A 27,482-nucleotide genomic window follows, 5' to 3' on the forward strand; every position below is an offset into this window, starting at 1 on the left:
GTGCACCCCTATGGATGGTTCTAAATTTATAGTCCAGACTGCAGGGTCTGAAGAGATGGATTGTGGGAACTGGTTGAGGATAATTTGGCAGCTGGGGTCAGCACACCAGGGTTGTTTTTTTTTTTGTTTTTTTTTGGGATGATCAAAGACATTCAGCCTGGCAACATCTATTTTAACACCTCCACCAGATAAGATCTACACTGATCCCAGTCATGGAAATGCAACAGTGAGTTTTAAGTACAATGCACCAAATGATTTATAACTAAGAATTAGCAGACACATTAAACTATGTTTCTAGATGGTAAAGCAGCAGATGACACAGCAGACAGCAAGCAGAGGGAATTTTTACCATTAGAGTCTATTGCAGCAGATGAGACAGCAATCAGAGGTGGGAAGTTGTACCATTTGAATATGTTGCAGAAGACAGCAAGCAGAGGGAATTTTTACCATTAGAGTCTATTGCAGCAGATGAGACAGCAATCAGAGGTGGGAAGTTGTACCATTTGAATATGTTGCAGAAGACAGCAAGCAGAGGGAATTTTTACCTGTATGAAGAGAGAAGATGGATTTTAGTTCTGTGCCATGTAATAACTGCTGTATCCCGACGCTTATCTTCGTGACGCTTTGCTTCTGTGATGCGTGCACCCCCACATGCGTGCACCCCTATGGATGGTTCTAAATTTATAGTCCAGACTGCAGGGTCTGAAGAGATGGATTGTGGGAACTGGTTGAGGATAATTTGGCAGCTGGGGTCAGCACACCAGGGTTGTTGTTTTTTTTTTTTTTTTTGGGATGATCAAAGACATTCAGCCTGGCAACATCTATTTTAACACCTCCACCAGATAAGATCTACACTGATCCCAGTCATGGAAATGCAACAGTGAGTTTTAAGTACAATGCACCAAATGATTTATAACTAAGAATTAGCAGACACATTAAACTATGTTTCTAGATGGTAAAGCAGCAGATGACACAGCAGACAGCAAGCAGAGGGAATTTTTACCATTAGAGTCTATTGCAGCAGATGAGACAGCAATCAGAGGTGGGAAGTTGTACCATTTGAATATGTTGCAGAAGACAGCAAGCAGAGGGAATTTTTACCATTAGAGTCTATTGCAGCAGATGAGACAGCAATCAGAGGTGGGAAGTTGTACCATTTGAATATGTTGCAGAAGACAGCAAGCAGAGGGAATTTTTACCATTAGAGTCTATTGCAGCAGATGAGACAGCAATCAGAGGTGGGAAGTTGTACCATTTGAATATGTTGCAGAAGACAGCAAGCAGAGGGAATTTTTACCATTAGAGTCTATTGCAGCAGATGAGACAGCAATCAGAGGTGGGAAGTTGTACCATTTGAATATGTTGCAGAAGACAGCAAGCAGAGGGAATTTTTACCTGTATGAAGAGAGAAGATGGATTTTAGTTCTGTGCCATGTAATAACTGCTGTATCCCGACGCTTATCTTCGTGACGCTTTGCTTCTGTGATGCGTGCACCCCCACATGCGTGCACCCCTATGGATGGTTCTAAATTTATAGTCCAGACTGCAGGGTCTGAAGAGATGGATTGTGGGAACTGGTTGAGGATAATTTGGCAGCTGGGGTCAGCACACCAGGGTTGTTTTTTTTTTTTTTTTTTTTGGGATGATCAAAGACATTCAGCCTGGCAACATCTATTTTAACACCTCCACCAGATAAGATCTACACTGATCCCAGTCATGGAAATGCAACAGTGAGTTTTAAGTACAATGCACCAAATGATTTATAACTAAGAATTAGCAGACACATTAAACTATGTTTCTAGATGGTAAAGCAGCAGATGACACAGCAGACAGCAAGCAGAGGGAATTTTTACCATTAGAGTCTATTGCAGCAGATGAGACAGCAATCAGAGGTGGGAAGTTGTACCATTTGAATATGTTGCAGAAGACAGCAAGCAGAGGGAATTTTTACCATTAGAGTCTATTGCAGCAGATGAGACAGCAATCAGAGGTGGGAAGTTGTACCATTTGAATATGTTGCAGAAGACAGCAAGCAGAGGGAATTTTTACCATTAGAGTCTATTGCAGCAGATGAGACAGCAATCAGAGGTGGGAAGTTGTACCATTTGAATATGTTGCAGAAGACAGCAAGCAGAGGGAATTTTTACCATTAGAGTCTATTGCAGCAGATGAGACAGCAATCAGAGGTGGGAAGTTGTACCATTTGAATATGTTGCAGAAGACAGCAAGCAGAGGGAATTTTTACCTGTGTGAAGAGAGAAGATGGATTTTAGTTCTGTGCCATGTAATAACTGCTGTATCCCGACGCTTATCTTCGTGACGCTTTGCTTCTGTGATGCGTGCACCCCCACATGCGTGCACCCCTATGGATGGTTCTAAATTTATAGTCCAGACTGCAGGGTCTGAAGAGATGGATTGTGGGAACTGGTTGAGGATAATTTGGCAGCTGGGGTCAGCACACCAGGGTTGTTTTTTTTTTTTTTTTTTTTTGGGATGATCAAAGACATTCAGCCTGGCAACATCTATTTTAACACCTCCACCAGATAAGATCTACACTGATCCCAGTCATGGAAATGCAACAGTGAGTTTTAAGTACAATGCACCAAATGATTTATAACTAAGAATTAGCAGACACATTAAACTATGTTTCTAGATGGTAAAGCAGCAGATGACACAGCAGACAGCAAGCAGAGGGAATTTTTACCATTAGAGTCTATTGCAGCAGATGAGACAGCAATCAGAGGTGGGAAGTTGTACCATTTGAATATGTTGCAGAAGACAGCAAGCAGAGGGAATTTTTACCATTAGAGTCTATTGCAGCAGATGAGACAGCAATCAGAGGTGGGAAGTTGTACCATTTGAATATGTTGCAGAAGACAGCAAGCAGAGGGAATTTTTACCATTAGAGTCTATTGCAGCAGATGAGACAGCAATCAGAGGTGGGAAGTTGTACCATTTGAATATGTTGCAGAAGACAGCAAGCAGAGGGAATTTTTACCATTAGAGTCTATTGCAGCAGATGAGACAGCAATCAGAGGTGGGAAGTTGTACCATTTGAATATGTTGCAGAAGACAGCAAGCAGAGGGAATTTTTACCTGTATGAAGAGAGAAGATGGATTTTAGTTCTGTGCCATGTAATAACTGCTGTATCCCGACGCTTATCTTCGTGACGCTTTGCTTCTGTGATGCGTGCACCCCCACATGCGTGCACCCCTATGGATGGTTCTAAATTTATAGTCCAGACTGCAGGGTCTGAAGAGATGGATTGTGGGAACTGGTTGAGGATAATTTGGCAGCTGGGGTCAGCACACCAGGGTTGTTTTTTTTTTTTTTTTTTTTGGGATGATCAAAGACATTCAGCCTGGCAACATCTATTTTAACACCTCCACCAGATAAGATCTACACTGATCCCAGTCATGGAAATGCAACAGTGAGTTTTAAGTACAATGCACCAAATGATTTATAACTAAGAATTAGCAGACACATTAAACTATGTTTCTAGATGGTAAAGCAGCAGATGACACAGCAGACAGCAAGCAGAGGGAATTTTTACCATTAGAGTCTATTGCAGCAGATGAGACAGCAATCAGAGGTGGGAAGTTGTACCATTTGAATATGTTGCAGAAGACAGCAAGCAGAGGGAATTTTTACCATTAGAGTCTATTGCAGCAGATGAGACAGCAATCAGAGGTGGGAAGTTGTACCATTTGAATATGTTGCAGAAGACAGCAAGCAGAGGGAATTTTTACCATTAGAGTCTATTGCAGCAGATGAGACAGCAATCAGAGGTGGGAAGTTGTACCATTTGAATATGTTGCAGAAGACAGCAAGCAGAGGGAATTTTTACCATTAGAGTCTATTGCAGCAGATGAGACAGCAATCAGAGGTGGGAAGTTGTACCATTTGAATATGTTGCAGAAGACAGCAAGCAGAGGGAATTTTTACCTGTATGAAGAGAGAAGATGGATTTTAGTTCTGTGCCATGTAATAACTGCTGTATCCCGACGCTTATCTTCGTGACGCTTTGCTTCTGTGATGCGTGCACCCCCACATGCGTGCACCCCTATGGATGGTTCTAAATTTATAGTCCAGACTGCAGGGTCTGAAGAGATGGATTGTGGGAACTGGTTGAGGATAATTTGGCAGCTGGGGTCAGCACACCAGGGTTGTTTTTTTTTTTTTTTTTTTTGGGATGATCAAAGACATTCAGCCTGGCAACATCTATTTTAACACCTCCACCAGATAAGATCTACACTGATCCCAGTCATGGAAATGCAACAGTGAGTTTTAAGTACAATGCACCAAATGATTTATAACTAAGAATTAGCAGACACATTAAACTATGTTTCTAGATGGTAAAGCAGCAGATGACACAGCAGACAGCAAGCAGAGGGAATTTTTACCATTAGAGTCTATTGCAGCAGATGAGACAGCAATCAGAGGTGGGAAGTTGTACCATTTGAATATGTTGCAGAAGACAGCAAGCAGAGGGAATTTTTACCATTAGAGTCTATTGCAGCAGATGAGACAGCAATCAGAGGTGGGAAGTTGTACCATTTGAATATGTTGCAGAAGACAGCAAGCAGAGGGAATTTTTACCATTAGAGTCTATTGCAGCAGATGAGACAGCAATCAGAGGTGGGAAGTTGTACCATTTGAATATGTTGCAGAAGACAGCAAGCAGAGGGAATTTTTACCATTAGAGTCTATTGCAGCAGATGAGACAGCAATCAGAGGTGGGAAGTTGTACCATTTGAATATGTTGCAGAAGACAGCAAGCAGAGGGAATTTTTACCTGTATGAAGAGAGAAGATGGATTTTAGTTCTGTGCCATGTAATAACTGCTGTATCCCGACGCTTATCTTCGTGACGCTTTGCTTCTGTGATGCGTGCACCCCCACATGCGTGCACCCCTATGGATGGTTCTAAATTTATAGTCCAGACTGCAGGGTCTGAAGAGATGGATTGTGGGAACTGGTTGAGGATAGTTTGGCAGCTGGGGTCAGCACACCAGGGTTGTTTTTTTTTTTTTTTTTTTTGGGATGATCAAAGACATTCAGCCTGGCAACATCTATTTTAACACCTCCACCAGATAAGATCTACACTGATCCCAGTCATGGAAATGCAACAGTGAGTTTTAAGTACAATGCACCAAATGATTTATAACTAAGAATTAGCAGACACATTAAACTATGTTTCTAGATGGTAAAGCAGCAGATGACACAGCAGACAGCAAGCAGAGGGAATTTTTACCATTAGAGTCTATTGCAGCAGATGAGACAGCAATCAGAGGTGGGAAGTTGTACCATTTGAATATGTTGCAGAAGACAGCAAGCAGAGGGAATTTTTACCATTAGAGTCTATTGCAGCAGATGAGACAGCAATCAGAGGTGGGAAGTTGTACCATTTGAATATGTTGCAGAAGACAGCAAGCAGAGGGAATTTTTACCATTAGAGTCTATTGCAGCAGATGAGACAGCAATCAGAGGTGGGAAGTTGTACAATTTGAATATGTTGCAGAAGACAGCAAGCAGAGGGAATTTTTACCATTAGAGTCTATTGCAGCAGATGAGACAGCAATCAGAGGTGGGAAGTTGTACCATTTGAATATGTTGCAGAAGACAGCAAGCAGAGGGAATTTTTACCTGTATGAAGAGAGAAGATGGATTTTAGTTCTGTGCCATGTAATAACTGCTGTATCCCGACGCTTATCTTCGTGACGCTTTGCTTCTGTGATGCGTGCACCCCCACATGCGTGCACCCCTATGGATGGTTCTAAATTTATAGTCCAGACTGCAGGGTCTGAAGAGATGGATTGTGGGAACTGGTTGAGGATAATTTGGCAGCTGGGGTCAGCACACCAGGGTTGTTTTTTTTTTGTTTTTTTTTGGGATGATCAAAGACATTCAGCCTGGCAACATCTATTTTAACACCTCCACCAGATAAGATCTACACTGATCCCAGTCATGGAAATGCAACAGTGAGTTTTAAGTACAATGCACCAAATGATTTATAACTAAGAATTAGCAGACACATTAAACTATGTTTCTAGATGGTAAAGCAGCAGATGACACAGCAGACAGCAAGCAGAGGGAATTTTTACCATTAGAGTCTATTGCAGCAGATGAGACAGCAATCAGAGGTGGGAAGTTGTACCATTTGAATATGTTGCAGAAGACAGCAAGCAGAGGGAATTTTTACCATTAGAGTCTATTGCAGCAGATGAGACAGCAATCAGAGGTGGGAAGTTGTACCATTTGAATATGTTGCAGAAGACAGCAAGCAGAGGGAATTTTTACCATTAGAGTCTATTGCAGCAGATGAGACAGCAATCAGAGGTGGGAAGTTGTACCATTTGAATATGTTGCAGAAGACAGCAAGCAGAGGGAATTTTTACCATTAGAGTCTATTGCAGCAGATGAGACAGCAATCAGAGGTGGGAAGTTGTACCATTTGAATATGTTGCAGAAGACAGCAAGCAGAGGGAATTTTTACCTGTATGAAGAGAGAAGATGGATTTTAGTTCTGTGCCATGTAATAACTGCTGTATCCCGACGCTTATCTTCGTGACGCTTTGCTTCTGTGATGCGTGCACCCCCACATGCGTGCACCCCTATGGATGGTTCTAAATTTATAGTCCAGACTGCAGGGTCTGAAGAGATGGATTGTGGGAACTGGTTGAGGATAATTTGGCAGCTGGGGTCAGCACACCAGGGTTGTTTTTTTTTTTTTTTTTTTTGGGATGATCAAAGACATTCAGCCTGGCAACATCTATTTTAACACCTCCACCAGATAAGATCTACACTGATCCCAGTCATGGAAATGCAACAGTGAGTTTTAAGTACAATGCACCAAATGATTTATAACTAAGAATTAGCAGACACATTAAACTATGTTTCTAGATGGTAAAGCAGCAGATGACACAGCAGACAGCAAGCAGAGGGAATTTTTACCATTAGAGTCTATTGCAGCAGATGAGACAGCAATCAGAGGTGGGAAGTTGTACCATTTGAATATGTTGCAGAAGACAGCAAGCAGAGGGAATTTTTACCATTAGAGTCTATTGCAGCAGATGAGACAGCAATCAGAGGTGGGAAGTTGTACCATTTGAATATGTTGCAGAAGACAGCAAGCAGAGGGAATTTTTACCATTAGAGTCTATTGCAGCAGATGAGACAGCAATCAGAGGTGGGAAGTTGTACCATTTGAATATGTTGCAGAAGACAGCAAGCAGAGGGAATTTTTACCATTAGAGTCTATTGCAGCAGATGAGACAGCAATCAGAGGTGGGAAGTTGTACCATTTGAATATGTTGCAGAAGACAGCAAGCAGAGGGAATTTTTACCTGTATGAAGAGAGAAGATGGATTTTAGTTCTGTGCCATGTAATAACTGCTGTATCCCGACGCTTATCTTCGTGACGCTTTGCTTCTGTGATGCGTGCACCCCCACATGCGTACCGAGGTATCGTGGCCTCCTCCTCCCCACAATTCAAAAGGCGTACAGGTACTCTCCCCTTTCGTACATCAACCACCCCTCGGCTGTCAGGACAGTGGGCCTGCTATAGGAGTATACTGGTTCTACCAATGCCTGGTAATCCCTCCCTCTAAGACCTATAGCTGCCCAACACCAAACCAACATTTCACATCTGGGGGGTATTGCAATGGGGAAGGGATCACTCACTCTGACACTGCCAATTTCTCCGCCAGAGAGTTCTACCTGTTGTCTTTGCATCAGGGCCTTAATCTCCTTTTGCAGGACTCGTTGTTCACTGGAACCAGCAGTCTCAGCCACCTGTTGCAACAAGACAATAACCTCGGACAGACAGTTTTCAATTACATTTGTACCAAGAGTCATCATGGGATTACATTCACGTTGATCAATATCAACAACTATCAGACCTTGATAATCTAGCTCTACCCGACCCACTTTAACAGTAATTTCTTTACATCCTATCTGCGGCAAAGATTGACCATTACTGGCAACTACTGTCAGTTCATCAGTTGGGCCACGGTTAAGTTCTGAATCAGCCCAATACCTCTTGTAAAGAATGTACGGCATAGTGGTCACCTGTGAGCCAGTGTCCAGCAAAGCGTTCATGGGGATGCCGTCAATCACCACAGGAAGGATTGGTCTCCCTCCCACATACTTGGCTCGCCAGTTCCTTGGGCCTTGTGGTCGTACTCCTGGGGGATGGCCCTCTGCCCCAGGGGTTGCTCGTTTAAAGGACAAAATCTTGCAAGATGACCGGCCTTGTAGCAGCGACGACAGATGGGACGTCCGTCCTGGTCATAGCGATCGTTGTTCCTCCCTCGAAGTGGCGGGGCTTTCCTCCTCTGGAGCCACAGGACATCTTCTGGACTGGAAGCAAGCTGGATCTTTTCCTTGGAGGACACCTGCAGGGACTGCACGGTTTTGGTAAGTGCAGCCATCCCTTTGGTCAACTCCTGGACCTGAAGACGCAGCTCTTCAGTTGGATCTTTATCCAGAGTCTGTGCATCAGCCTCTACAGGGAGGGAAGGAAAAGATGTTGCTTCCTGATGGTAGGTGATCGCTGGGCGCCTAGGGGGCGCTGGGCGGCTGTCAGTTGATTACTGCAGTACCTGAATAGCCCTGTCCTTAAAATCAGCAAAGTCCAGATCAGGGTTTTGCAGGGTTATGATACGCATCTGTCCTCTGTGGGTACTGGACAGGAGTCCTTCAATGAGCTGCTCCTTTAACAGCTTATCCTCCTCCTTCACACTGTCAGGATCAACTTGCTTATGTGGCGCCCCTGAGGCTCAGTCGCCACAGAGGTACTGCACCTTCTCCTAAGGTGTAGTGCCCCACCATCCAGGTAAGGTGGGAACTCCTTTCCACGCTCCAACACCCGCACCCCACACAACAGGGTAGTTCTGCCCAACCACATTGCGGCTCAGTGCTTAGAGAGTAGCACCTCTGGTGGTACCCTGCTTGGAACACTGGATGTGCTGGGAGGTGGGTGGAGTTGAGATATATAAAAGAGTGGGAAAGTGTAGGATTACAGGTTCAGTCTGGCAGAAGGTCAGGCGGGTAAGAAGTCACTCAGACAGGAGTGAGGATCCCTGAAGAAGCTGGCATGGGAAAGGGAAAGAAGGAGAAAGACGTAGAATGGAAACCTAAGCTTCCATAAGAAAGAGAAAGACAAGTACGGAACGAAGGAGTAGGAGAACAGAGAGGACGTGGGTTGGAAGAGGAACCCTGCCTATAGGTTCTCAGCTCAAGGCCGGGGCCTGGTCCCCGAAGTTGTATGGACACTTATGGTTCTGCAGCAGGCACCGGTGGAGTAGTTGGCTGTAAATGCATTACTCCCATCTAAGACTTGAGGAAAACAGCAATCAGATAGAGAGCCGGGACTCAGGAGAAGGGAGTCCCCGAAGCAGGCTACCGCTGTCTGCCGTACAAGTAGAGTTCTTGGTAACATCTGTAAAGAGGAACTCCAGTGTACCACGGTTCTGGAGATCTTCACACTTTAGGGCGCAATAGAGGAGTCGTTCAGTAAAGGTACATGTTGGCGGAGTGTTGGAGAGGAGCTTTCCATCTGGCCTGGAGGTTGGTTGAGTCTCTGATCCGGAGGACACGGCCCGGAGGCAGGCACCCTTGTGTACCGCAGACTGTGAGTAAAGCTTTGGAACTGCAGGCCTCGGTGTCCTCCATCATTCTTGCGCCAACCCGCTCAGCACCGCTACATCTGGGTACCATCCTTCACACTGCCTGCGCCTTTCCACAACCATTACAACTACACTGCCCTTGGACATCAGCCCTGCCTGTGGAGGGCTATACCATCACTGCTGCACCATACCATCTGTCCCAGAGGATCTGTCTGCAGCGTTGGCTTAACACCTCCCTTGCCGAACACCACAGGTGGCATCACAAACTATTCCATTCCACTTAAACTACATTACATTCCCCCATTACTTGGGCGCCCAGGGCCACAGACAGGGTCACCGCCACTGTGACACATTCCCCTGACAGCGGCCCGGTACCGAGTACCCCACGGCCCTGGTAGGGCGACCCACTTAACTGCTCGCAGCGCCTCCTGCAGGTTGAGAGCATAGTCCCTTATACTGTCCTGCGCCTTCTGTTTACAGCCAAAGAACCTCATCTTGATTTCAGCTGCAGTGTGTCAAAGGTGCTTCTCAACTTGGCCAGGATCTTTGCAACAGTCTCTTTATCAGTGTCCTGCCAGGCTTTCACTTCTCTCTGCGCTGCACCCGTTAGCTGTCCAATCAGGATATTCACTTTCTGGCTCTCAGACAGAGGGTAGACTTTAAACAAACTGCACAGTCTCTCTTTAAATTCACTCAGGGTATGTGACTCACCCGAGTACTGCGGTAGCCATGCCGCTCCCGGTATGTAGGGCATAGACAGCGGCATTATGGAGACCGCTGCGGAGGGCGCTCCTCCTTGCGGCGCTGCGGGGTTGGCAACGGCGTCCGCCGCTGCATTGCCGTGCGGCGCAGACATTCTCTTCCTCCCCCCTAGCCAGGGCTGGGGGTTGCATGAGCTCACCGGCGACCGCTTCGCAGGCCCGATGCTCCGGGCTGTAGGCCTCAGCTCCTCCTCTTCCCGCGCGGCACTTCACTTCTTTGCGCTCTGTGGCAGGCTCTGCCCACGAAGGCCTGCCCCTTCTTCCCGCGTGCGTCAAGCAGCACGGCAATGGCAGCAATTGGCGCCAATTTCAACCAGTCTTTTACACAAACACAGCCTATGGCACACAGGACCCGGGGGGGCTACCGGGCTCCGTAATCCTGTTCGTGACGCCAAGTTGGGTCACCCTCCCAGGGCTGTGGGGTACTCGGTACCAGGCCGGTATCAGTGGGATGTGTCACAGCAGCGGTGACCCGGACCGTGGCCCTGGGCACCCAATTAAGAGGGGAAGATGTGAATGGTGGAATGTAGTTAGATGAATAGTTCGTGACACCACCTGTGGTATTTGACAAGGGAGGTGTTAAGCCAACGCTGCATGCAGATCCGCTGGGACTGATGGTATGGTGCAGCAAAGATGTAAAAGCTCCCCACAGGTGAAACTATAGTCCCAGGGCAGTGTAGATGTGGTCGGCACGGGGATGTAGCGGTGCCGGAAAGGTAGGAAGCAGACAAGACACAGCGGGGTGCAATTTCTGTACCTTTACTTGGTAGCTGCAGTCCAGGGTCCTGATTACAGATGGTATTGGAGCAGGCTAGCCTGGAAGCAATTCAGGGATTCTCTCTCAGCAAATGGGCTGTGAAGTCCCCTTACTAGCGCTTATTCGAATAAAGTACTCCCAGTACTGAGTTACACTGGAGTTCCTCCGGACAGATGTTCTCAAGAACCTCACTTGCACGGCAGACAGCTGTAGCCTCTCTCGGGGACTCCTCTCTCCTGAGTCCCGGCTCACTATCCAAGCTGCTGTTGTGCCCTCAAGTCTTAGATGGGAGTAGGGCATTTACAGCCTCCTACTCCTCTGGTGTCTGTTGCAGGACCGTTAGTATCCGTACAACCATGGAGACCAGGCTCCAGTTCATGCGCTCTCTCCAGAGATGAGCTCGTCCTCTCCGCTCTATCTCAGCGCTCCTTCCACACGTCTGCACACTTCACCCTCCGCAGACTAACTAACTCACCACCCCTTCCTCTTGGCCCTCAGAGAGCACTCCTCCCCTTAATCCCAGTTCAGAGTTCCCCCTGCTGGCCGGGAGTGGAACTGTGTTGCATGCATAGATTGACTGCGAGAGAGACCCATCATTGGAATCCAAAAACAAGAAAAAGATCACGCCCATATTCAAGGAGCACCTCAAACATGTATAAAAACATGACACTTTATTAAATAGCTATAATACAACAGCAAAAAAAACACATGATATTAAAAACATTTAAAAAAGAGAAATCCTGTTCAAAATCATGCCCTATAATAAAGGCAATGATAACCCCACACCTGAAAATCTCCCCTGAACAGCACAAAAGATATATATGTGTATATATATAGGAACCGCTACAGGTGGTCCAACATTCACCACTGGGATACTAATTAGACAATTCTGGGAGAGATCAAAAAACAGCTGCTATGTCACATCAATGTTGCATGAATTTATAACTAATACAGTTACAAATAATTGCTGTCATACAGACCCAGATATGATTAAATATATAAAAGTCCCAGCAAGGGACTTAGAATGGATACCAAAAAAAAATACCCCAGAAGAACTAGATAGTATACACAATAATTTTATCGTGCATGTAGCTGAAGCCTATAACTAGTGCCATATGGGTCCAATAAAGCAAGCATCCAAATATCAAGGAGAAAAGGTATGCCAGAGAGAAGGCAATAATAGCCACACTCAATCCAGACTTTTTAAACAATTGCCAGGAAATAATAAGACTGGCAAACTGCAATACAAGAGAGAGATAAACAAACCTATTCCCAAGGCAAAAAAAGTTCACACATCAGTTACATGTGGAGCCAAAGATGCGAGCCAGGGCCCTGGCAAGGGGGAGAGAGAAGTGGGGGATAAATTCCCACGCGTATCGCCACAGATTGTGGCTTCCTCAGGGAAGGAATAGCATGTGCTGCTTTGCATTTGCAAGCTATATATACCCATATAATCAGAATGTTATTCACCTGTGCAATTTGAAAACCACATGGAGATGTATGGATGCGGCCATCTTGTGATGCTCACGCAGGAACGGGGACAAATAAAGTTAGATCAATTGGGAAAAAAAAAAAGTGTAAGTGTACTGTGCATATGCAAGAACGTCAGAGACACAGTGAGCACAAATCCACATAACATGCAGTCACATTCAACTGCACAGCGGGGTGCAATTTCTGTACCTTTACTTGGAACTGTGTTGCATGCATAGATTGACTGCGAGAGAGACCCATCATTGCCTCCAAGCCTGGCATTACCCTCCCCTGGAGGAAGGCAAAGCCACTGTGGCGGCCATACCCCTGGGGGCGCCACATACACATCACTGAGATGCACTCACATGTTGCGATTGTATTGCAGTCATGGCACAACTGCAATGTTTTTGCCTTGGTTTGGGAAGAATCACGGCAGAAGGATGTGTTTTCTGTAAACGCAGCCTTAATGGGCTAAATTATTTTACCAGATTTATGACAAATTTTAATTGGAACCTGATCATTCATTGCAGATTCTTGGAACCAGCAGAACGTTGACATATATAAAGGAGCATTCTGTAGTGGATCCAGCAGAGAAGAAAATGGTGTTATGTTCAACAAATGTGAGTGCACCGGTCAAATTTTGTTTAAATGCAGATTGCACATTTTCTGTTAGTACAATAAACCTCATTTGAATCCAGAAATATAACTGAGTCCATCAGTTATTAGATATATGAAACTGAAATAGCTGTTGCAAAAACCAAAATTGTTATAAAGAAAAAAGGTTAACATTAATAGGGGTGCCCAAACTTTAACATATGACTGTATATAGCGCCATCATATTCCACAGCGCTTTACAGACATTATTGGCACTGTCCCTATTGGGGCTCACAGTCTAAATTCCCTATCAGTATTTCTTTGGAGTGTGAAAGGAAACTGGAGAACCCGGAGGAAACCCACGCAAACACCGGGAGAACGTTCAAACTCCTTGCAGATGTCATTGGTGGGATTTGAACCCAGGACCCCAGCGCTTCAAAGCCACTGTGCTGCCCACAGGATATATATATAGTCCCATTCACCTCACATGTTTCTATAGTTTTCTGGAGTAAAACTGCTTTATTAAGTCACAACATTTTTATGGAATTCATACTTACACAATAATTCTGCGACCTTGGTGATTTTACAGCTGCGTCCACGTTTTGAAAAGTGGTCAGAGCTCGCCTACAAATTCACAATTATTTATGCCACAAAAGCAGTGCATATTATGACAGAAATGTACACAATCTTATATTAGCATACACTTTGTGCGGTTAAAGATGCGGCAAATTCTCTAAGAGGCGCACACCTCCTAATTGAATTTGGTGCTTCTTACCACAGCGCACACTTCATCAAGACTGAATTGGCGTCTTAACCTTTTTTTATTTTTGCTCAAACCCTCTCCATGAAATATATTAATGTTTTTTGTTAAAAATATTTTGGGAGAATGATGGTCTTTGCAAATCTAACCCTAATTAAAGCCTATACTGAGCAGTTCCAGAGATAGATGGGGGTCTCATTACTATCTACTAGAAGTTAATACCACATCCTGTGAATGTACCATTAATATCTAGAATGGGAATAACCTACTAATGATAGTTGTATATAATCTCTACACAGGGGAAGAATCCCAAGATTCTCTAAGCAGAAATTACACACGATGATGGAGATCTTTTAACTTCACCCTATACATCCATAGGCTTTTGCTATGTAATGGATTAAAGTGCAGACAAAAATAGTTGTATTATATTACAGAAATCTTTAAAGTCCACCTGAAAAATCATGAGTTAAAATAGAACTTTATTCCATCATTTTAAAATTGTGGTACAAAAAGGTGTCATATGCAGCATGTGCATACCTGCCCGTGTCAGAGTTATGCCTCATTCATGACTATGCCATGTATGACAATTGGCAATAGAACAAAGTAAATATAAAATAGTATAATAGAAAAAGGGAAAATAGAAACAGCATGTACCGTACAAACTATATTTCGCAGGATTTCCTTTCTAAAATTAAATCCGGCCGGAACTCTCATATATGCACATTCAGGCTGTGTGCACACGCTGCGGATTAGGTGCGGATTCATCCGCGCGGATTTTGTAAAATCCGCAGGTGAAACCGCAGGTCAAAATACCTGCGGTTTTACCTGCGGATTGCTCTGCGGTTTTGCCCTGCGGTTTTTCATCTCCTCAATGGAGGAGATGGCAAACCGCAGGGGAATCCGCAGAAATAATTGACATGTCAATTCTTTCTGCGGATTGAAAACCGCAGATAATCCGCGCGGAAAATTCCGCACCGTCTGCACTGCGGTTTTTGATTCCCATAGGGAATCATGGTACTGTACACCGCAGCAAAAACTGCTGCGGGTCCGCAGCGGCCAAAACCGCTGCGGAACCGCAGCAAAATCCGCAGCGTGTGCACACAGCCTCAAGATCCAGCACACCTCTCTATCACGTAACACTCCTGTCTCTTCCCTAAGGTAGAGACCAACTAAAAATGTACAAGCTAATGCCTGTCATATTGGACTTAATTACTTATTATCCGTGTGTGTCCATGGTGTGTTTTCTTTTAGCTGAAGTGTTATTTAACTGGCTTTATAAGAGCATTATTTTTATGCCAGGACTAAGAATGCATGTTGCATTCAAAACGCGTTGGTTTTCATTTTTTTTTTTTTTTAAGCGTTATATATTTGCCATGTATTTTAATTGATAGGCAATAAAATATTTTTATTTTTGGATTAAGCTAAACAACGACATTTGTTTCTACTTTTATCAAGTTGCCTTGCACAGGTGAATGTAGGAAGTGATCAAACTGGTATTTTTCTTTTTTTTTGGTCCAAATTAACCATAGTAAAAAGATTGTTAGAGTAGTGAGCTGTTATGTACAACCAGCGAGAGAGCAGAATAGGTTCGCAAATGGTCAGGTGAAGTTTAGGATGCTCTGAATTATTATTTTAATATCACATAGCTTTGTAGGATTTTTATCAATCTTACTCTACCAAATGTGAATTATTACTTCTATGCCAAGATACTATATTAAATACACATGCATAATAATTTCTCAGAAAAGTTCAGTATCTTTGTAAAAAAACTGGAATATGTTGAGATGTCATAAAATCTGGATCCTAACCACCTTGTTAATACAAACAGTTTGTTAGTAAATTCCAAAACTACAGATAACGCAGAAGTAACGATGACAGACAGGGGGTTAATACTAGCCGTGTCTAATACAGGCTTTGAAAATATTAGAGAAAGTTGCTTGGTAAAATACCTCTAAGGCTATGTTCACATAGCACTTTAGCATACATTTAGTGGTTTCTTTTTTGGGAGCATATAGTATACACTGATTGAAGATTGACACAAAGATGTAGCTGCCTTTTTCTTGGTGTTTGCCTCATCTTGGTGTATACGTCCAAAAATTATGACCGACAGACCACACTGTGACTCCATCTACATCATCATATTTGATGGCCCCATCAGCATGCATACGCCTAAATCCCCTTTTGCCACCTTTTGGATGTTTTCCCCAACAGAGCAACTGAACTTATGCTAAGAGATTTAGAAGCATAGGAGAGGATAAACCAATTAAAAGAATTCTGTCAGCTAGGGGTTTTTCTACCCCAAAGCAGCGTGCACCTAAGTAAAGTCACTGTAAAGTGTCATGATCCAGTCCTGTCTTTCCATGTTCCTGGTCTGGTCATTTCAGGGTTAACCTTTCCCAGCCTCTGTCTGGGTCCAGGTTTGCTATTTATCGCCGCTGCTTCCTGCAGGCTATGTCAGTTAGTTCTGCCTACGGTGTGAGCAGCTGACTCTGTTATACCCTGATTTGTCCTGCCGTTATTCCTGACTCGACCCGTGTCTGTGTTATTCCCTGCTCCCTGTCCCGTTTCTGTGTGTCTCCTTTGTGTCTGGACTTCTTGGTACTTGAACTTGGCTTGGACCCTGACCTGCTTTTGTGTCTTGTATTTGGCATATCTGCTCCTGACCGTTACTGACCCCCTGGCTTGTCTCTGACGCCAGTTTGCTTATTCCTTTTGGTATTGTGCTACAGTCTAGGATTTGACCCGGCTTGTTTGACTTCTCTGCTGCCACGTGGTGGTAGCTTCGCTGCTGCACAGCAGGTCTTCTTCATCTGTGTGCTGGACCTCTCTCCACTCTTTTGCCACCTAGTGGAACTAGCTTCTACCTGCATTTGCAGCAGTGTGATACAAAGGTGATTAAGTTCATACTTTTGTTGCATAAGAGCAATTTTCTATTTTCCGTAACCACTTATACAATATTTATGCTAATGAGCCACAAGTACTGGGAGCTTGGTACTCCACTTATAGTTAGCCTCCTCTCCCCTTTTTTTTCTCCATACATCTTTGGTCATTGACGTGACAGGTCACTCTGGCCTGTGTGGCCTGCCTCCCCCACCCAAAGATCTCATGCGGGCACTGTCATTCCCTGGTCATCAGGACATTACTGCGCATGCTCCGCCCCACGGAATGACATTATGTGCGCGAGATCTCGGAGTGGCCACTCAGACAAGAGTGACCTGTCAAATCAGTGACCAGAGGCTGGCAGCAGGTGGAGATCTGGAATTGCAGTGCCTCTTTTACGACTTTACAGAAACTTTGCTTAGGTGTCATTAGGTGGGAAAGAAAATCCTGCTAACTGATTCCCTTTAACTGATTGGAAACAATATGCAGATCATAAAATACTACATTTTGAGTAGCATGTGTAGAATTGAAAGTAGTTTCATTCATGATGGATCTAACAATGGTATTTTATTTTTTCATTTTAGATTTCACTTACAAATTTAGTATCTGTGGATGAAAGGTTGGTTTACACTCCTCATCCAGAAAATTCAGAAGAGTAAGTAAAGTTAATGCATTTTAATGCAATGTCGCGGCGACCAAAAAAACGTAATTCTGGTGTTTTGATTTTTTCTCGCTACGCCGTTTAGCGATCGGTTAATCCTTTTTTTTATTGATAGATGGGGCAATTCTGAACGCGGCGATACCAAATATGTGTAGGTTTGATTTTTTTTTTTTAATTGCTTTATTTTGATTGCGGCAAAAGGGGGGTGATTTGAACTTATGTTTTTTTATTTTTTCTATAATTTTAAAAATTTTTTTTTAACTTTTGGCATGCTTCAAAAGCCTCCATGGAAGACTAGAAGTTGCCACAACCTGATTGGCTCTGCTACATAGAGGTGATGCACAGATCACCGCTATGTAGCTGAATTACAGGGTGGCGCTCATAGCAATCTGTCATCAACAACCATAGAGGTCTCTAGGAGACCTCTGGTTGTGATGGCAACGCATCGCTGACCCCCGATCACATGACGGGGGTCAGCGATGAGCGTATTTTTGGCCCGACGACCGGAATCGCTTGTTAAATGCTGCTGTCAGCGTTTGACAGCGGCATGTAACTAGTTAATAGGCGCTGGCTGATCGCGATTCCGCTTGCGCCTATTACAGGCACATGTCAGCTGTTGACATGTCGCGGCTTTGAGGTGGGCTCACTGCCGGAGCCCACCTCAAAGCGGGGGGGGGGGATACTGCCAGCTGACGTACTATTCCGTCAGCTGGCAGTAAGGGGATAAAAAAAAGAAAAATGTTTTACATTCAGGGAAGAGGGGGCCATATATCAGGGAGCGGCACAGAGGCAAAAGAAAGACAATTCCAGATTCTGGGGAGCAGAAATGTTAACACCAGGTTAAAAAAATGACATTGATGTCAGTGACACAGCTTCTTTACATATATATGTTTGTATCGTTTTCTTCCTTTTGAGGTCAAGATTTGTTTAATTCACTGACTGTTGTCAGATATTATACAAATTGAAAGCTATTGGAACACAGGATATATTGGAAAGATCTATACCTTTCTATGGAATGCTATACTTGGTGAAAAAATGGACTATAAATGAATTCATGTGAAGTCCTTTTGTTTGGCTGCCTGTAGGCACATGGTGCATCTTTACAAAACCTTACTGAATATCCACTCTCTTACCATTAAGGACGTCACGATGAAGATGTGCATCTTAGGGCTCGTTTTCACGACCGTATTTTCAGTCTAAGTGCTGTCTGTAAAAAAAAACGGACATCACACATACCAACGTTATTCAGTGGGGCAGCGCAGATGAGCGATTTTATCACTCACCGAATCTGTTTTTGAAAAATCGCAGCGGGCACTGATTCAAGTCTATGGATGTGAGAAAATAATCGGATTCCATACAAAGAAACAGTATAGAATCCAATTTTTATGGATACATTGCAATTCTGTAACATAGAAATCTGTAAATACTCTTGTATATTATTTATTGCTGCTCTAAAAAAATGGATTGTACACGGATGGCAACTGAGAAAGAAAGTTTCATTTGTTTGGATGAAACTGATTTGTTTTAGATGCTCTTTAGAATCTACCCTTATATACATTAATTCTGGTTCAATAATGAGTCATTTTAGACTTGGTTCTTTATGTTGTTTCTCATTCTAGGACGGTACTCACACAAGAAGCCATAATTACTGTAAAAGGAGTCAGCTTAAGCAGTTACCTAGAAGGACTAATGGCCAGCACCATCTCATCAAATGCAAGAAAGGTATGAAGAACACAAGAAATATTGAAAAACCATCACTGATACATAAATAATAAAGCCCCCATACACTTTAGAAAGGTGTCGGACAAATATCAATGGATCAAGTGATGGCTTTCTTCCCTCACTCGCCTATTTACAGAAGCGCTGCCAACCGTATTTTTCCGACCATAAGACGCACTTTTTTCCCCCAAAATTTTGGGGGAAAGTGGGGGGTGTGTCTTATGGTCGCAATATACTAACCTCCAATCATGGCTGGAGGCTGGTGCGGGTGCCGCGGGGCTCTGCGGTGCGGTGGTGGCAGCGGGCTGTGCTCCGGTGCAGGGGCGGCGGCTCCGCCGGCATTTCCTCGCAGCCCGGAGGCCCCCGCACATCCGTTGCTGCCTGCCGCCATGTTGCGGTGGCCCCCGGGAACATGGACGCCGGGAAGATGGCCGCCGGTTCGGGGACGGCGCATGCGCGGGTTCAGATCTCGTCCCGAGATCTCGGGGGACGAGATCTCGTTGCCGAGATTTGAATCTCGTCTCCCGAGATCTCGGGACGAGATCTGAACCCGCGCATCTTCCCGGGGTCCTTGTTCCCGGAGGCCACCGCAACATGGCAGCAGCCAGCAACGGATGTGCGGGGGCCTCCGGGCTGCGAGGAAATGCAGGCGGAGCCGCTGCCCCTGCACCGGAGCACAGCCCGCCGCCACCCTCACCCCACAGAGCCCAGCTGCCTCAGCCCAGTACAGCCCACTTGCCCCAGCCCAGCACACCCCACTTGCCCCTGCACAGCCCACTTGCCCCAGCACAGCCCACCTGCCCCAGGACAGCTACCCCAGCCCAGCCCAGCTGCCCCAGCCCAGCTGCCCCAGCACCGAGTCTCCACCACTGCACCAGCCTGGAGCACTGAATGACCTCTGTGACCACTCCTCCACCTGTGCCGGATCCCTTCCCAGGTAAGCTGAATTCGGACTGTAAGACGGACCCCCATTTGACACATTATTATTTTTTTTCCCTATTTTCCTTCTTAAAATTGTGGTGGGTCTTATGGTCCGGTGCGTCTTATAGTCCGAAAAATACGGTATGTCAAGTGTTCCTGTGTTCTCTATGAGAGAGCCGCTGCTAGACATCTCTAGTGGTGGTTTACCTCTTAGAGAACTGTATTCTGAAACCAGAAATTTATGACTCTTCTGTTCCCAAACATCATCTACTGGACAGTTGGGACACCCCAGGAGAAATTAGATTGTTGGCCACACCCTTTGATATCAGCAGTTTCGGTCAACCTTAGTCTAATGTCACGTCTCCTAGTTAGGTTCATAGGAAGCCAAGCACACAGCAAATAGCACAAGAGAGTCTCTCAACCGTAAAGTTTATCAAGCAAATTTAGTGTACCCCAAATGAGCATAAAATCAGCCTGAGTAGGTGAAACCTGGGAGGAGAAGCTTGTAATGAAATCACCGCACGGAGACGAGCGTGTGAATATGCTTTGATTTTATTCTCGTTTGTGAGTGTATATTAAAGGTACATGGCAACAGAATAAGAGCAGTAAAAAATAGTTTTTTAACAGGATGGAAAAACATGGTGTGGACCTAGCTTTAGTGCCTACATTTCCATAGACATATAGATGTGTACATAATTAGCCATATTCTACTCACAAATGTCCAGTAAGATAAGATATGGTGGATATTGGCTCTGTAAGAATAAAATTCAGGTCCATCTAAAAGCTGGCAGAGCAGATAGCTGGCAGATTTCTCATGAAAGCAGAAAAGTGCCACTGGACACCTCTTATTTATTTTACTCATTTATATAGCGCCATTAATTCCACAGCACTTTATAGACATTATCATCACTGTCCCCAATAGGGAATCTAGATTGTGAACCCCATCAGTATGTCTTTGGAATATGGGAGGAAACCGGAGAACCCGGAGGAAACCCACGCAAACATTGGGGAACATACAAACTCCTTGCAGATGTTGTCCTTGGTGGGATTGGAACCCAGGACCATAGCGCTGCAAGACTGCAGTACTAACCACTGAGCCACCGTGCCGCCCATGACTTAGGGCAAAGGAGCCTCAGGCTGTGTGCAGAGGGTGCGGATTCTGCTGCGTTTCCGCAGCGGTTTTGCCCCTGCGGAAACGCAGCAGTTCCGCTGACAAAGTACAGTACAATGAAACCCTATGGGGTTTCAAAAATGCTGTGCTCACGGTGCGGTTTTTTCCACGCGGTTTTGCTGCGGTTTACAAACCGCAGCATGTCAATTGTTTGGGCGGTTTCCGCAGCGGTTTCACACCTTTAACATAGTAGAGGTGTGAAACCGCAGGGCAAAACCGCAGACCAAACCACAGGAAAACCACAGGTCATTTTACCTGCGGTTCCGCGCGGAAAAACCCGCAGGTAATTCTGCACTGTGTGCACATAGCCTCAAAGGAGAACTAATCAGATACCCACCTATTATTTACATGTTTTATAATGTTGCCTGAAATGAAATGTAACTTTTATTATACTAAATGGGGTACAATATAAACCTGACAGAAAAAGTGAATATGAAACCAATACGCTTGGCCCAGCATTTGGAATAATATATAGATTGTGAAACCGACCTTTATTCAAGTGTAGTGTAGCTATACTTCAAGAATATACTTTGCATCAAGGCATTGAGGCTTGTGTACGTGGCTCAGTGTTTCTACTCCTAAGTAAATGATTGTAATGCCATGCTACATATGTATAATGGTCATTGAAAGTTTGTGAACCCTCCAGATTTTTCCAGCTGTCTGCATAAACTTGACCCAAACCTACTGTCACATAGTGACAAGGGACTGTGGGTACCTATCCAATCCCTCAAACGAGGGATGCCCTAGCCTATTCCTGTCCCCCCGTATTATTTCAGATGGTGGCGATACCGGGGAGTCTTAAGGGGGTTTTACACATAGCGATATCGCTAGCAATATCGCTAAAATGACACCGATTTTGTGACGTTATAGCGATATCGCTATGTGTGATACCTCCGACCGGCTCCCCCGCTGTCTGTCGCTCATCCCGCGGCTCCATTTCTCGTCGTCTGCTTCCTGCTGTGTGAGACGAGCGACGCTGGACGCGGGCGGGCTGCGTCGCTGCATCGCTGTGAGGTCTTTCTGTGTGAAAGCTCACTAGCGATCATTTATCGATGCACCAGCGATCCTGATCGGGTCGTATCGCTGGTCGTATCGCTGGTGCATCGCTAAATGTAAAAGAGCCTTTACCTTGCCTTGCCCATATCTTACCCTTATCTGTTCCCTCCCCCACCAAGGAAGGTGTGAGACCAAGAGTATTTGCAAACACTAACCAGATAAACATGGGTAAACAGACAGGGATACAAGAAAACTCCAATCATACAAATACACTCAAAAAACAACAGAGTGAGAAACAGGGGAGGACTAGGAAGGAGAAACCGAATGGGAGAGGATAAGGATAAACATGTAAACCAACTCCACCGAGCAATCTGCTGAAAAACTCTCCAACATCTTCAAACGCTGAATTCTCTCTTTCAACTGCAAACCAGATAGTGGTAAACTATCAATGACAAGGTCAGAAGGAAGGAGGAAGGTTCTTATACCTGAGGGAAAAAACAAACAAACTTAGAACAGCTGATACAACAGAAGACAGAGAACTCCAGGAGTCCAACTAAGCACTTTAACCCTTGCAGCACCAGAGCAAAGAAAGCCAGAACTGTTAATAGGATGGTGAAGCTGTTCAAATTACTGCAGGTGTATGTGTCTCAGATTTACCGCAACAGAGAGGAAGCAGAAGACTACAGCATCTGATATCACGTACTCCTGCACTGAGTAGAAGCACTTCTCCTTCATGTAAACTGTGCAGGTTTCTGTTTGCAGTTCAGGGGTTAAACTGTTCAGCCGAGAGTCTCTGAAGCTTTCCTGCTTTGATTATCTCAGCTGTTCAGTATTGGCAACTCCACTGTCCGATATGTACTCACCTCTGGCAATCTGGATTGTCAGTATTAGTCTTATACTGCCTGGTGTGTAGAGGAGGAGTCGGTTGTTGGTAGAGGCGTCTGGAGTGTTGATCTGTGACTGTTGCTTGGTGTTTCGCCTGTGTGCAAATCCTCTTCCTCTCCTATTTGGTTTACCTTCTTATTCTCCCCTGTGTTCCTCTCTGTCTGTGTTCTTATTTGTATGTTTGGCATTTTCATTTATTCTTGTACGTCTTCCCTTGTTAGTCTTATTTGTGTATATACCTATACTATAACTCCCCACCTCCCTGTGTGGTGAAGGGGGACAAATACAGGGCTGATTCAGGAGTTTAGCAAGTTACTTGACCTTGGCGTCTTCACCATCAGAAGTAATCCGGGGAGCAGGGATAGCTAGGGCAGGGTTCACCTGAGCAATACAAAGGAAATCCTGAAAACATGATCTGTTGGTGGGCCATGAGCTAGGGTGCCCTTAGGATTACGGACTGGAAAGGAGCCCCTGGCCCCGAGTGTACTAGTTCTAAAAGTAGAATTAGGGAACCAAATCAAGCAAATGAGTTACAAGTATTTGACTTTGTAATTTTTTTTGAAAAAGAGAAAATCAGAAGTAATCTGTGGAACAGGGCAAGCTAGGGAAGGAGCCCTTGGTGCTGGTACACCCGACAAGTCGTGACACCTACCGTGCTTTTATTTGACTCAGCGATAGCTGACCTGCTTGTTTCAAATCCTCAGCATGTCAGTTTCTCTTGCTGGAATGCTGAGTTTTCTGTGTGGATTTTCCCCGTAGACTTACTGTACATTATATGTGGAAAATCGGCAGTTAAAAAACGCACATGCATTTTTAGTGCATTTCTGTTATGTTACAGAAATGCATCAAAAGTGCATGTACAGTTGTGGCCAAAAGTATTGACACCCCTGCAATTTTGTCAGATAATACTCAGTTTCTTCCTGAAAATTATTGCAAACACAAATTCTTTGTTATTATTATCTTCATTTAATTTGTCTTAAATGAAAAAACACAAAAAGAATTGTCCTAAAGCCAAATTGGATATAATTCCACACCAAGCATAAAAAAGAGGGTGGACAAAAGTATTGTCACTGTTCGAAAAATCATGTGATGCTTCTCTAATTTGTGTAATTAACAGCACCTGTAACTTACCTGTGGCACCTAACAGGTGTTGGCAATAACTAAATCACACTTGCAGCCAGTTGACATGGATTAAAGTTGACACAACCTCTGTCCTGTGTCCTTGTGTGTACCACATTGAGCATGGAGAAAAGAAAGAAGACCAAAGAACTGTCCCGGGACTTGAGAAACCAAATTGTGAGGAAGCATGAGCAATCTCAAGGCTACAAGTCCATCTCCAAAGACCTGAATGTTCCTGTGTCTACCGTGCACAGTGTCATCAAGAAGTTTAAAGCCCATGCCACTGTGGCTAACCTCCCTAGATGTGGACAGAAAAGAAAAATTGACAAGAGATTTCAATGCAAGATTGTGCGGATGTTGGATAAAGAACCTCGACTAACATCCAAACAAGTTCAAGCTGCCCTACAGTCCGAGGTTACAACAGTATCAACCCATACTATCCGTCGGCGTCTGAATGAAAAGGGACTGTATGGTAGGAGACCCAGGAAGACCCCACTTCTTACCCCGAGACATAAAAAAAGCCAGGCTGGAGTTTGCCAAAACTTACCTGAAAAAGCCTAAAACGTTTTGGAAGAATGTTCTCTGGTCAGATGAGACAAAAGTAGAGCTTTTTGGGCAAAGGCATCAACATAGAGTTTACAGGAGAAAAAAGAGGCATTCAAGGAAAAAAAACACGGTCCCTACAATCAAACATGGCGGAGGTTACCTGATGTTTTGGGGTTGCTTTGCTGCCTCAGGCACTGGACTGCTTGACCATGTGCATGGCATTATGAAGTCTGAAGACTACCAACAAATTCTGCAGCATAATGTAGGGCCCAGTGTGAGAAAGCTGGGTCTCCCTCAGAGGTCATGGGTCTTCCAGCAGGACAATGACCCAAAACACACTTCAAAAAGCACTAGAAAATGGTTTGAGAGAAAGCACTGGAGACTTCTAAGGTGGCCAGCAATGAGTCCAGACCTGAATCCCATAGAACACCTGTGGAGAGATCTAAAAATGGCAGTTTGAAGAAGGCACCCTTCTAATATCAGGGACCTGGAGCAGTTTGCCAAAGAAGAATGGTCTAAAATTCCAGCAGAGCATCATAAGAAACTCATTGATGGTTACCGGAAGCGCTTGGTCGCAGTTATTTTGGCTAAAGGTTGTGCAACCAAGTATTAGGCTGAGGGTGCTAATACTTTTGTCTGGCCCATTTTTGGAGTTTTGTGTGAAATGATCAATGTTTTGCTTTTTGCTTCATTCTTTTGTGTTTTTTCATTTAAGACAAATTAAATGAAGATAATACCAAAGAATTTGTGTTTGCAATCATTTTCAGGAAGAAACTGAGTATTATCTGACAGAATTGCAGGGGTGTCAATACTTTTGGCCACAACTGTAATCCGCACCTAAGAATGTCAATAAAGTTCTGTCAAAGCCAAATAATAGGAAGTATAAAAAAATCAGCTTTATTTAAAGCATGACATACCCTAAAAGACATAATTGCAGCTTAAAAAACGTGATAAAAACGTATGGTAAAAAAAACTCACAGAAAACGCAATGAAAAACCACAAGTGATCTAATTTAAATAATAGGTGAGCATCAAAAACTCACCAAATGCTCATCATGGGAACTTAGCCTAAGGGTACTCTTACATCTAGTGATGCACCAGTGATCCCGACAACGATATGGATCGCTGGTGCATCGCTAAGTGGTCGCTAGTGAGCTGCCACACAGGCAGATCTCACCAGCGACATCGCAGGGGTCGGGGGTCGCTACTTACCTGTCAGACGCGGCGATCCTGACATCCTCCTGCCCGCGTCCACGCATCGCTCGTCGGCGCCACAGGAAGCCCAGCAGGAAGCGCCTGACGAGAATTGATCCAGGACCTTCTCGCGCGACCAGCAATGAGCAGCGGGTCGGAGGTAAGTATCACATGCAGCGATATCGCTAGCAATATCGCTGCTACGTCGGGGGGCTTTAGAGTTATCAGATAATATAAAGGTGAAATTAGAGCTGGTTTTATCAATGAGATGACAATCAGAAGTGAGTGGGTGACCTGTTTTATTTAAAAAAAAGAAGGCTCTATCAAAGTCTCATATTCACACGTGTTTCTGAATCAGATCGTGGCTGCACGACTACAGCCAGGTATATCTCTCTCTGAAACTCTTCAGCATTTGTGGGAATATATACTTTAAAAATCAGGCCAGGGGACCATAGCCGGGGACAAGACTAGTCTGGCTCTACCCTGACAAGCTTCTATTAGTGCAGCTAGAGTGATTGATGGGTCTCATAATAGGAGTCACCGGTCAATCTTCAGTAGCAGTACTGGGAAAAGCTGGTCAGGGGCGACCCTGGACTAGTGTTGTCCTCAGCTATGGTCCCCTTGCATGATCTTTAAAGTATATTTTGGTTTCAGATAAAAAAATATACCAGGCTGTAATCGTGCAGCCAGGATCTGATTCATGTGTAGGTAGGTGAGCCGACTGGGGGGTGACCCCTTTCCTCGCCGTGAACAGACTGAGACGGAGACTGAAGTGCGTCCAACAGGTCTTCTTTATTGGCCGTCCTCTTGACGACCACAGCAACATACAGCAGCAAGACACTCTCCGCACACAGGCCCGGGTACCTTCGCTTCCTTCTTACTTCCATATGACGGCCCTCGCGGCTCTTTCACTGCAGCTGCCCTAGGCCTACCACTACAGCTCTTCGCCTGCCCAAATCCGTCCGTCTTGTGGTACCCCCAGGCTCTCTCAGTCTGTGGCTTCTCTTGTCAGGGCCAGCCCCCCTGACTGTCTCAAATGTCAGTCCCTTCTGGAGCTTCACCACTGTACTTCTCTTCCTCAGGTCTACTCTTCTCCTCAGCTCAGCTCCTCTCCCTGAACTGACCATTTCTAGAACTCTCTACCTGCTTTTTATCCCCCTCCTTGAGGAATCCTCCCAGAGTTCCTGTACCCCCACCCCCCATGACTGTGCGGCTTTGTAGCCATAAGCTGATGTTAAGTCCATTGCTCACAACTCTCTCTACTCCCATCTTGTGGCCAAACTTCAGTATTGCACCCATCTCCACTATTTCAGCTGTCTCCCATCTATAAATGCAACAGTCCACCTAAAGCACACTATACCTTTACCTTCCCACTGCAGACTGGTCCGTACGTCAGTCCACCTCCCCTACACATGTAGTC

General features: G+C 44.8%; 1 protein-coding gene across 4 annotated transcripts in view; it reads left to right on the top strand.

Moving 5' to 3' along the window:
* PRELID3A (PRELI domain containing 3A) overlaps nt 1-27,482 on the top strand; it is a 110,354-nt gene that overhangs the window by 80,153 nt on the left and 2,719 nt on the right. For all 4 annotated transcript variants that reach the window (XM_073551004.1, XM_073551002.1, XM_073551003.1 and 1 more), the window contains 3 exons: nt 13,148-13,237; nt 17,436-17,506; nt 19,132-19,234. In XM_073551004.1, coding sequence (XP_073407105.1) covers nt 13,148-13,237; nt 17,436-17,506; nt 19,132-19,234 — 264 coding nt within the window. The remainder of the gene's footprint in view (nt 1-13,147; nt 13,238-17,435; nt 17,507-19,131; nt 19,235-27,482) is intronic.

This window comes from Dendrobates tinctorius, unplaced genomic scaffold (assembly GCF_039654945.1).
Source record: "Dendrobates tinctorius isolate UK_male_01 unplaced genomic scaffold, ASM3965494v1 ptg000171l, whole genome shotgun sequence".
Taxonomy (NCBI): Eukaryota; Metazoa; Chordata; class Amphibia; order Anura; family Dendrobatidae; genus Dendrobates; species Dendrobates tinctorius.